Source organism: Fringilla coelebs, assembly GCF_963513975.1.
Source record: "Fringilla coelebs genome assembly, chromosome: 29".
Lineage (NCBI taxonomy): Eukaryota > Metazoa > Chordata > Aves > Passeriformes > Fringillidae > Fringilla > Fringilla coelebs.
The window spans coordinates 1,302,433-1,314,538 of NC_140055.1; the positions used below are offsets into that span (position 1 = coordinate 1,302,433).

Sequence of the window (12,106 nt, forward strand, 5' to 3'; positions counted from 1 at the left end):
TCAGAGCCCCTGGGGCACCCAAAGGCGTGGGAACCCCTGAGCCAGCCCGCAGCCGGTGTTGGGTGGTGTCACCATTTCCAGCTTGGTGCCCTTCCGCTTGCACAACATCTGGTGGGCTGCTGCCACCACCGCAGTCCTGTCAGTGCCACCACCACTGTCCTGTCACTGCCACCACCACTGTCCTGTCAGTGCCACCACCACTGTCCTGTCACTGCCACCACTGCAGTCCTGTCAGTGCCACCACCACTGTCCTGTCACTGCCACCACTGCAGTCCTGTCAGTGCCACCATCACTGTCCTGTCAGTGCCACCACCGCAGTCCTGTCAGTGCCACCACCACAGTTCTATCACTGCCACCACCGCAATCCTGTCAGTGCCACCACTGCTGTCCTGCCACTGCCACCACCACTGTCCTGCCACTGCCATCACCATAGTTCTATCACTGCCATCACCGCAGTCCTGTCACTGCCACCACCACTGTCCTGTCAGTGCCACCACTGTCCTGTCACTGCCACCACACAGGAGACGCCCCTGAGTGAGCCTCAGAGTGTCCCTTGCTGTGTCAGCCCCCAGAGCCCAACCATCCCCACTGCTCCCACTCCAGAAATCCTGAACAAGGCAGCACTGTCCCCACTCACTCGGGTCTCTGTCCCACGCCTGTCCCCAGCCATCGGGTGGCCCTGGCTGATAATACCCCAAGTGTTTGTGAGTAATTTCATTTTTTTCTTTGGTGTTTGTGCTGCCAGAGGACATTGTCCCCCTTGCAGCCCTCCCAAAACCCAGAGCAGGGCCCTCATTGCTACGTCCCCTTGGGGTTCAGCCCCAGATCCCTTCTCAGAGAGGGACAACAGTCTTTGGGCTGTGACATCAGCAGGTGACAGATGCCCCAAAGAGCAAGGTGACATCCAGCTTTTTATGAGGCTGCTCAGCCAAACTGCACCCCATGGCCTGGGGGACCCCCAAAAACACAGCAGCTCAACCTCTTGGAGGGATCAGCATCCTCCAAAGAGCTCCCAGCTGGAATTTTCCCTGTGCTGAGTGCTGCAGGGGCCCAGCTGAGACCAAGGGTCTATTTTGGAGCAGGATCTTCTTTGCCCATGACAGTGCTGGGAGGAGGAGGAGGAGGAGGAGGAGGCAGAAATAGTCTGGCTGAAAGCCGGGCACTGGCAGAACAGCTTGGCACCAGCAGAAATGAGCTGCATGCAGGGAACAGGGCGGAAAAGAGAGGAAAAAAAAAAACCCTAAAGCACCAAAAGAATGTTGATCTCAGGCAAAGCCCAGGGAGAGGAGGGCAAGGGCTGCCCTGAGCCTCTCAGGTGCATGGATGTGGCCTGTGCCCCCAAAAAAGGGTGTTTGGGGTCTCAGAGGTGCTGGGGCAGGAGATTCCCTGGTCTGAGGGGTTGTATCGGGGTTTTCTTTGTTGTCAGCTGTGGGGTGAAGTGGGGTGTGAGGTGCCTCCACCCTCAGCCTGGCAGTGATTGAGTCTCCCTCTATTTCTAGTTCCACGTCTGGCTTTGGCCACAAAGCTGGGATATTTTTGCCTTGTGGCCTTAGGACCAAATATTCTCAGTTTCAAATTTAAAAATAAAATAAAATTAAAATAAAATTTTAAAAATATTTTATTTGGTTTCTTTGAGCCAAATTTCCCTGTGTTTGACCTGCACAGTGCACTTCCAAGGTTTGGGGGTACCACAGCCTCCCAAACCTTCACATGCAGGTAAAAGAAATATTCCCCAGCTCCTTGCAGACTGCAAATTATTCCCCCCAACACGCAGCTGAAGGCTTGAGGAGTGAACCAGCTTTAATATATCCTCGGCTTGGGGGTCCAGCGCGCAGCATCCCCGCCCCTGCCGTCCTCCCCCTCCCTCCCTGGCGCGGGTGGGAGCCGCTGACTCATCTGCCATCATCATCATCACCATCATCATCATCCTCCCCCCACGAGGAAGGGCAATTCGAGGGGCTGCATTGCAGACCCAGCAGCGCCGGCAGACAAAAGCGACTCTGCTCCGCCCGCGGCTCCCCGGCACAAAGAGCCCGGCCCGGCACCGGCACCGAGCTCAGCGCTCCCGGCACCGCCCGCCCTCCGCAGGTAAAGGGATGCGAGGATGCTCAGAGAGAGGATGCTTTTTATTCCGGCAAGGATTTGGGTGGAGGAGGGTGTTGGAATTTCTTTTTGAGGGGGAAAAATGAACCACAGCCAGCGGGGATTTAAGTGGAGAAAGGTGGTTTTGGTTCTGTGGGATGAGCAGAGCAAACTGAGCCTGTGGGAAATGATCTTTTTTAGGGGTGACACGCTGCACAATATTTTTCCCCCCATATTCATTCCCTTTTACTGGATATTTGATTATTTTACTTGTCACTAAACTCTCACGTCACTAAACTCCAATTTTTCACCATTTGGTGCTTTAAAATCTATGGCCACAGTAATAATAATAATAATAATAATAATAATAATAATAATAATAATAATAATAATAATAATTCTCTGCCACTGTGCTGCAAAAAACTCCCGGGTAGATCCCTAGGGATGGATCCCCCAGGGATAAATTCCCAGGGAAGAGCCTATTTTAAAGTCCTGTGGCTCATTTTACCCGGAGGGGGTGACACAGGAGCCTTTCATAGCCCCTGAGTGACATCCAGAACCTTAAATTTAGCAGCTGATCGCACCGATCCAAAATATGCCTGAATCATCCTTGAGAATTCTGCTTTAAGACAGGGAATCAGCAGGAAAAGGAGGATGTTTTGGGTTAGTCTGCTTTTTTTTCCCCACCTCCGGTGCCAGTCGAGGAGGTGAATGACATAACCCTGCCGGGGAGAAGCCAGGCAGTGACTCAGCTCCGCCGCGAAGAAGCTGATCCACGTCTCGTCCTGCTCCTTCCCAAATTTTTGGCGGATCGGGGTGGGGCTGCAGGGGGAATTCTGCAGCGGGGAGGGATGGATGGCACGGCGAGGGATGGGTGGGGTGTGGTGGGAATGCCGGGCGAGGCTCCTTCCAGCCCTTTCTAGAGGGTTCGGTCAGGGGAGGGATCAAGGGGGAGGGGGCTGCACAGGGACCCCTCCTCACTGCCCATTCCGTGGGGATGCAGCTCAGGGAAAGGTGTGCAGGTGTGGAAAAAGAGTTTGTTTGGGTGCTGGCAGGAGGGATTTCGGGAGGAGCAGGTGGGAAGGGGTTAATCCCCACCCTGCCTTCCCCTCATGTTCGTTTGGGGAAACTGAGGCACGGCGTGACAAATCCTTTGGGCCACCTCCGAATTACGGTGCAGAGAAGGGTGTGGATAAAACTCTGGCAGAGCTTAAGCTGCGGTTAGACCCAGCCTAGAGTGAAACCTGCACAACGCCGTGCTCTCCTCCACCATCAACTCCTTTTTAGGGGATTATCCTAAAAAATTTTGGGGATTATCCTAAAAGGGATATTCCCTTTTTGGGGGATTATCCTAAAAGGGATATCCCCTTTTTTGGGGGGTTATCCTAAAAGGGATCTCCCCTTTTTTGGGGGGTTATCCTAAAAGGGATATCCTCTTTTTTGGGGGGTTATCCTAAAAGGGATATCCCCTTTTTTGGGGGTTATCCTAATAAATTTTGGGATTATCCTAAAAATGATATCCCCTTTTTAGGGGGTTATCCTAAAAAGCATATCCACTTTCTAGAGGGGGATCCTTTTAAGGATCACCCTCTAAAAAGGGATTTTTAGGATCCTCTTTTTAGGGGGTGATCCTAAAAATTATATCCCCTTTTTAGAGGGTTATTCTTAAAGGGATCTCCCCTTTTTAGGGGGTTATCCTAATAAATTTTGGCATTATCCTAAAAATGATAACCCCCTTTCTAGGGGGCGATTCTAAAAAGGATCTCCCCTTTATAGGGGTTATCCTAATAATTTTTGGTATTATCCTAAAAATGATATCCCCTCTTTTAGGGAGTGATTCTAAAAAGGATCTCCCCTTTTTAGAGGGTGATCCCAAAAATTATATCCCCTTTTTAGGGGGTGATCCTTAAAAGGATCTCCCCTTTATAGGGGTTATCCTAATAATTTTTGGTATTATTCTAAAAATGATAGCCCCTTTTTTAGGGGGCTATTCTATAAAGGATATTTCCATTTTGGGGGATCATCCTAAAAAGGATCTCCCTTTTTGGGGGATTATCCTAAAAAGGATCTCCCCTTTTTGGGGGGATTATCCTAAAAATGATATCCCGGTTTTTGGGGGGATTATCCTAAAAAGGATCTCCCCTTTTTTGGGGGGATTATCCTAAAAATTATATCCCCTTTTTTTGGGATTAACCTAAAGATTATATCCCCTTTTTGGGGGGATTATCCTAAAAAATATATCCCCTTTTTTTGGGACTAACCTAAAAATGATAGCCCCTTTTTAGGAGATTATCCTACGGGACAGAGTCAACATGGCAACACCTGAAATTTCTCACTTTGGGGCTAACTCCCATGTTTTTAGCAGAGCTTTTCTCTTCCTTTTCTCTCCCCTGGTGCCCTTGACAGCCTGAAAATGCTGGACGCTGGACACCATCAGCAGCCAGTACGACTCCTTCATCTACTGGAGGATGCCGATCCCACGGCTGGACATGGCCGAGCTGGAGGGGCTGGGGCTGGCAGACATGGCCCTCTACAAGCCCAAGGGAGGGCTGGGCAAGCTTGCTGAGCACCGAGGCAGCCAGGAGCTCTCCCAAGAAGAGGACAGTCTGCTGCAGTTCAACAGCTTTAATTTCTGGCGAGCTCCATCGCCAAGCATCAGCTCCTTAGATTTTGATTTAATTTAAAGCCCTCCCTCTCACCTCCCCGCCCTGCTCTCTTTCTGCCAGGATTTGGTTTTGGTGCCACTTTGTTGGGGTTTTTTTTTGGTTTTTTTGTGGTTTCTGGGTGGTTTTGCCATTCCTCATTCACTCACAGCTCGCCGTGGCTTTGATGGTGATGGGCTCCCCAAAAATCTCCAATTCCTCTCACTCCCTTTTCCTCCTGGAATCACAACAGCACTGGGGACAAACACGAGGGGAAAGGGAAGAAAGCCCCCCCCTCAATTCCCACAGGGTCTGGGAGGTGTCAGCGTGCCTGTCCCCACCCTGTGTGACCATTTCTTTTTTAAGAAACTCGTTTGTGCCAACGAGGAGCGATGGGAATCGCCCTCATTCTGCAGAAAGCATCGACCCTCTGCGCTCCCCTGGCCCGATTTCTCAAAATTCTTCTTCGCTCCTTAACCTTCCCCTCGGGAATGCAAGGTGGAAGAGGCAGGGATGTGCCTGAGATATCAGCACAAACCTTCTCCTTGAGAAAAAGAATCACTTTGAGCCTTGTGGTGTGAGCCCAAGGAGAAAAAAATGATGTCCAGGAGGGTAAATAGACATGGAAATGCTCTGACTTTGCTTAGTGGGTGTTTATTGCCCCCAAATTTGATTTTTTTCATCCTTTTTTTGTGCCCCACGTGGTTTATTCCCAGTGTTGAGAAAGATGCTGGGTATATTGTGGGGTGTGGAAGGGTGATGGGGCAGAGCTGAAAGGTGGATCTTACCCCCAAATGAAAATATTTCAGGTTTTCCACCCACTTAATCCCTTTAAAGCCAACACCAAACAATGCTGCATTCATTGAAGTGGAAGCCTTGAGTTTTCTCCGGGGAGATTTTCACCTGCTGAGGTTTATTTCTGAGCATCATCTCAAAATGGGAGGAAAAAACCCAACCTGGAATAATTTTTGGCTTTTAAACAGTTGATTTTTTTTTTTTCTCTTCCTAATATTGTTTTCTGGGATTGATTTGTCTTCTTGAATGTGCTTTTTTTTTGGGTTTGATTGGGATGAAGTGATGTGGAGCATCCCAAAATCATCCTGAGAGTTGGAGGGGTATGTGGCTGGGGGCAGGCTGAGGCAGCACTTTAAAAAGTGCCAGAAATAGGCAAAAAATTGGAAAAAAAAATCTGCATTCTGCTATGAAAATTGGATGCAGCTCTCCTGTAATCTGCAGAAATAATCAAGTGTGCTGATTTTGAACCATCTGTGTAAAACCAGAGATGAAAAATGTAAACTCTCCTCTGCAGAGCTGTTTCGACTTCTGTGTTCCCAGCTAAGAAAACCTGCAGGAGAAGTATTTATTATGAAACTTTAAATAAAATCAGTTCAAAACATACACATTCCTGTGGACACGCAGACTGACATCAAATTTTTTGGCATTAAAATGTCTCAAATCTCTTTAAAGTGAGCTGGGAACTCGCCCCTATGTCTTTGTACATACTGTGGAAGACTTAAGCGTGGAAAAAACTAAGCCTAAAAGATTATTATAAGCACATTAAGCATATTATTTACACTTCAGCTTTTCCAAGCCTCACAGGAAAACACTCCAGAGAAGAAACAGCCCCCAGAGCTCCAATTTTACCTCAAAAAAAAGGACATTTTGGGCAAGTCAGGGGTAACACACCTTGGAGATAGGGGTTTGGCAGCCTGAGGGGAGCTAAATCCTGGACTGGAAGGCGCTCAGGGGGACAGATATACTCAAATTACTGAAATACACATATATAAATACAAATATATTTACAAATACCAATTACTACAGTTCCAAAGCGCACCTAACCCACCCCACCTCCGTGAGGCGCCGCCGCCATTTTATACTTGGCGCAAAAACGCCTCGGCCGGACCTAACTCCAGGGACCCATCACTGTTCGTCAAGGCTACTGATTGATATCCCTCCGCCAGAGGAAACCCCTCCTCTGCCAGGCCTCTCCCGACGGCCCCAGGGCGGGGAGGACGACGGAGAAAAGAAGGAGAAATCCCCGCATTCCCCACAGTTCCCACTGAGAGAGAGTGCGGGGCCAGCCCGATCTTTCAGCGCCCTCTCGGGGGACTCTTTTATCGCACGTCCTGTATCCTTCCGCTGCCTCACGGGCTCGCTGCCGGGGCCGCCATTTTGTGAGGCCGCGGCGGGAGGGGCGGGGCAGGCGCGGATCGGGGCGGGGCCGCTGAGCGCGACACCCGTGAGGGGAAGGGCTGCGGTCTTGAGGGTCTGAGGATGGGGGACCCGCGTGAGGGGCTTTGGGGACCCCTGTGAGGGGAAGGGCTGCGATCTTGGGGGTCTGAGAATGGGGGATACCCGTGAGGGGCTTTGGGGACCCCTGTGAGGGGAAGGGCTGCGATCCTGCGGGTCTGAGGATGGGGACACCCATGAGGGGCTTTGGGAACCCTTGTGAGGGGAAGGGCTGCGATCTTGAGGGTCTGGGGATGGGAGACCCCCGTGAGGGGCTTTGGGGACCCCTGTGAGGGGAAGTGCTGCGATCTTGGGGGTCTGAGGATGGGGACACCCGTGAGGGGCTTTGGGGACCCCTGTGAGGGGAAGTGCTGCGATCCTGGGGGTCTGAGGATGGGGGACACCCATGAGGGGCTTTGGAGACCCCTGTGAGGGGTTTTAGGGACCCCCATGAGGGGTTCAGAGGGAAGGGGCTGGAGGAGCCTCTGAGAGGGGCGATCTTGGGGGTCTGAGGATGGGGGACCCCCATGAGGGGCTTTGGGGACCCCTGTGAGGGGTTCAGAGGGCTCCCAGTGAGGGAAGGGGGGGAGAGGGGCAATCTTGGGGGTCTGAGGATGGGGGACACCCATGAAGGGTTTTAGGGACTCCCGTGAGGGGTTTTAGGGACCCCCATGAAGGGTTCACAGGGCTCCCAGTGAGGGAAGGGGCTGGAGAGAGGCGATCTTGGGGGTCTTGAGGAGGGGGGACCCCCGTGTGGTGGACGCTCACCCAGAGAACAAATCCCATCACCCACATCCCATCTCACCCTTCATTCTTACACCAGGGCAAATTGTCAAAAATCTCTTCCCTTCAGCAAACCCCAAAACCACCTCAGGTAATGTCTTAGGGGACCTCGAGTGTGAAAATCTTGGGAAAAAATCCCAAAAAACCCTAAGATCGCTCTCCAGTAGAGGGCAGATGGGTATTTAGGAAAGTAAAAGTGCTGAAATGTGGCCAAACACGCCCAGCTGCTGCTTCCTGCCCATGAATGTTTTCGCCAGACGAGGAGGATCCTACTCCTGGTGTAAATAAAGGTGGTTCCAGTGCGAGTGGCTACTCGTGGGCTTGGCCAGGGGCTGCTCCAAGTCCAAAGAAAATGGATTTGGCTGATTGCAAGAGAGGAATAATGAGAATTCCTGCCAAATGCAGAGTGGAACAGTTTGCTTTGCTCTTTACTGCCAGTGTTGAGTGTTTTGCTTTGTGTAAACACTGAGTAAGGAAATTCCTGGATAAGCAGGAATAAGGGATGTGTAGGTTGCTCCTTATTTATTCTATTTATTTATTCTATCCCATATTAAATGGAAATAAAGAGGTTTCCCGTTGTTCCTCGAGTCTTATTTTGGCTGGGAAAACCCATTTGACTTAGTTCTAAGTGCAAATTCTTTTTGAGTAATCACAATTTTTCTAACAACTCATCAAGTTAATTTTGTGTATTTGGGGAAACCCAAGCTGCTGTTTCTCTGCAGTTTTGAGGCTGCTGAAAAGTTTGGGGAAGCCTTTTTTGGCCTCATCCTGCAAACACTTCTGCATGTGAGTAATTCTTTGGTCAAGTGGGACTGTTCACCTGGGCGAATGTTTGCTTAGCAATCAGAGAATGCTTTTGAAATCCCAGATCCTGACATTCCCACCCAGAAAGGGCTCGGGAACAGCCCTGCCTGCTGCTCTGAGAGGTGAATTTTGCATTTCCCACGAGATGGCATCAGCAACCACTTAAATTGTAACAAAACCATTTAATTTAACACTTCCAGATAAAGACTTTTCTTGTCTCTCTCCTGTTTTTAAAATGCAACAAGGATCCTTAGCTGGTTACAAGGTGCTGGAAACTCCAGGCTTGAGAGTTTTTCACCTGCCAGCCCAAATATTCTATGAAACAAACCTGACAAACTTGCTAAATCAAGTAAAAGAAGAGAGAAAAAACAGATTGCAAGGGTTAAATGAGAAGAACTTTAGGTGAACTTCCCTCTGTGTGCCTATAATCTGTTGATCTCCGAGGAACAGGATCTCTTTTTTTCCCTTTTAAAGAGGAATTGTGGGTTCTCTGCACTGAGCTTGCGCCCATTTAGGTAATTTCCTGCCCCATTCTTACATTGAATAGGAGTTACTATGGTCAATTGCAGGAAGAAACATTGTTTTGGGGGCTGAGAACGTTTGTTTATCTCATTTCAGTCAATAAGTGTTGGGTTTGGGGTGATTTATTGATTTAATCCCAGTTCAAACTGAATTAAAGAAACACCAATAGAAATAACTTCATTCTTATTAAATTTTAAATGAACCACCATGTCTGATGTTGCCATAAGCAGTAATAACTGCTTTAACAGTTATTTAAAAAATAGATAATAATTTTTAAAATAAATAATAAACAAATAATTTATTTTAAATAAAAAATAAATCTTAAAAAGAAATAAAAAGCAGTTTTAATAAGTAAAAACTGTTGCAGAAATGGATTGACTTTAACACACAAACCTGGATAAATAGTTTAGACTGAAACTGTCTCAAATGTTTCCTGTCCCCATGTTGAGGCTCTGATAACTCCTCACAGAAAGGTTTCTGTTGTTTTTTAAAATCATCTTTTATGCTGTTTGACCTTTAATTAACTTTGCATTTAGGAATTTGATGAAGTGGAAGTTTATCTCACCCCCTCACTTCTCAATTCCTTTCTCTTCCCCAAAGCTAAGCATTTTTTTCTAGAATCTAGAGACAAGTAATTTAAATTCTTGGAGCTGCTGGTGCCACAGCACTGATTTGTTGACCCGTGGTGCTCAAGTGTTTTCCTCTCTGGCACCCAGCACGGGTCAGGTCCCAGTTTCCTGCCCTGGGAGCAGGATGCAGCCAAGGGAAGGGGCAGGGAAGGAAGCTTTGCAGAGCCAGGGCTGCTCAACTGCTGCCTCCAGTTCCAGAGCTTTTCATTTGTGTGCTGGTCTTTATTAATGTGCACATAATAAAATTATTAAGGCCTGAAAAAACCTCCAAAATCATCAATCAAACCTTCAAATGGACTTGATGATCTTGGAGGTTGTTTGGACCTCCCAACCACGCTGGGTTTACCCTGAAATCTTTGTTTTGCTGAGCTGTAGCGGTGTTATTTTCTTTCCCCTGCTAAAACCTTCTGTATTCCCACATTGTTTTCCATAATCCCAGGAGTCTCAAGCCACACACTCGAGCCTTTCCCCTTCAGTTTCTATTCAAGGAAGAGAGAAGGAAACCCTGACTCTTTTCTCTGCTCTTTGCTTTATTTCCCAAGGCAAGAGGGAGGAAGTGGTGGAAACAGAAGCTGTGGATTGTGCCACCATGCCCAGAGCCAGAATGGGCAGCAGGGTGAGGAGCAGCCAGTTTTAATTCCAGAAGGAAATATTCCAACACCTGAGTGCCACTGTGCCCAGAGCCAGGTGGGCAGCAAGGTGAGGAGCAGCCAGGTTCAACTCCAGAAGGAAATATTCCAACCCCTGAGTGCCACTGTGCCCAGAGCCACCTGTCCCTGCCAGGAGGAGCAGCCAGGTTTAATTCCAAAAGGAAATATTCCAGCTCCTCAATGCCACTGTGCCCAGAGCCACCTGTCCCTGCCAGGAGGAGCAGCAAGATTTAATTCCAGAAGGAAACATTCCAGCTCCTGTGAGCTCATGGGGTCTGAGGGCTGCGTGTCCGTGGGGCCACTTAAACCACTCTGGAATATTTTTGGGTTTTTCCTGGAAACCCAAGGCCCTCAGGAGGAGAGAAATGCCAGTTTGGCTGTTGTCTCTTTGGCAGAGGCTGTTCCTTTATCCTGTGGGGAACGTCCCAATCTGAGATTAAATCATCCAACCCATGAATCCCCAACCTGTTACTCCATCATTTATCCAAAACTTCATCCTGGCCCATTAATATCAACCTCAATCCACCTTGTCCTGCCATTAAACTGCCCTGTAATCTGGTTATTTGATGAGACAGCTACAAATGGTGTCCAGCAAAGCAGGGCACAGCTCCAGAGCTCTGCTTTGTTTCCTCAGGGGATGTCATTCCCCAGCCTTGCCTACTACCGCCAATTCTTCCAGCGTGTCCCAGGGATACTCCATTATTTGGATTAACTTCGGGGCAGGAAAAGAGGATTAGGAAGCAGAGCAGCTCTGAGAGACGGGTTACATCAGTTCTGTCTGTTTACAGACTTGCCCTGCTGAAAAACAATTTTCTAAAGCTGTTAATTATTCTGAATGATTTGCCAAATTACTACAAATCATTCCTGGCTCGGGACCCACCAGGAAGACAAAGGGGGAACTGTTTAGGTGGTGCTACCTTCAGTCACTCACATGAGCTTTCTCCTCCCTGCTTGGCCAAACTCTGCCTTCCCAAAGCAAAAAACTCATGTTTACAGATTTAAAATATTTATTCTCTGGAAATTTGCAGCTCTTGCATGTGCTTAAAGCTGCTTGGGAGCTTAGAGACAGGAATTATCCAGGAGAGCTTTCTATTCCTCTCCTTCACCCTGTCTGGGCTGGAAGTTCCATTAGTGACACATCAAAATTTTACTTTTTTTTTTTTTTTTTGCCCTCCTGTGGTTCTTTTAAGATGAAAATGTTTGACTTTGGATTTTGTCAGCCTCATTGGGGTGAAACACTCAGATATTTCAGACTTGGAATTGGCTTCTAAGAGGAAAGGAGTGGAAAAAAGAGGGGATGAGTCCAAGGTGGATGCTCCTGAGCCTGAGGGTCTCTCTGTGCCAAACCTGGAGCTCAGGGGTTTTCCTGGGATGATTTAGGATTCCCAGCAGGATCTGAGCATAATCCAGATCTCAGCAATAAAGCAAAAATTGCTCCTCATCCCTCTTTCAGGAGGAAAAATATTTTTCTCATTTCCCTCTCAACTTTTCATTTTCTTTTATTTTCATTGCACCTTCATCCAGGTGGGATCTCACCTACCTTCCCACATTTCCCTACGTGCTGTGGGAACACCCACCATGATGACACTGTCACCTCCCAATCCTGGCATTTATAAAGGAAAATTTCTCTTTTTTCCCCTCTTTTTGGTTAAATCCAGAACTGTTCCTGCAGTGCCCCCTCCAGCCTCCACTTCCTTCCACGCCAAAAAGTTCTTTGAAACCTTGACCTGCAGAGATCCAAAGCTTTCCCTCAAAATTCCACCCA

At 48.3% G+C, this 12,106-nt stretch overlaps 1 protein-coding gene across 1 annotated transcript; it reads left to right on the top strand.

Moving 5' to 3' along the window:
• Positions 1 to 2,677: 2,677 nt before the first annotated feature.
• MLLT11 (MLLT11 transcription factor 7 cofactor) lies at positions 2,678 to 4,766 on the top strand (the record flags this gene model as incomplete). Its single annotated transcript, XM_084223125.1, is given in 4 exon segments — positions 2,678 to 2,702; positions 2,705 to 2,789; positions 4,489 to 4,498; positions 4,500 to 4,766. Coding segments are annotated over 4 exon segments (387 nt in total).
• Positions 4,767 to 12,106: the final 7,340 nt, after the last annotated feature.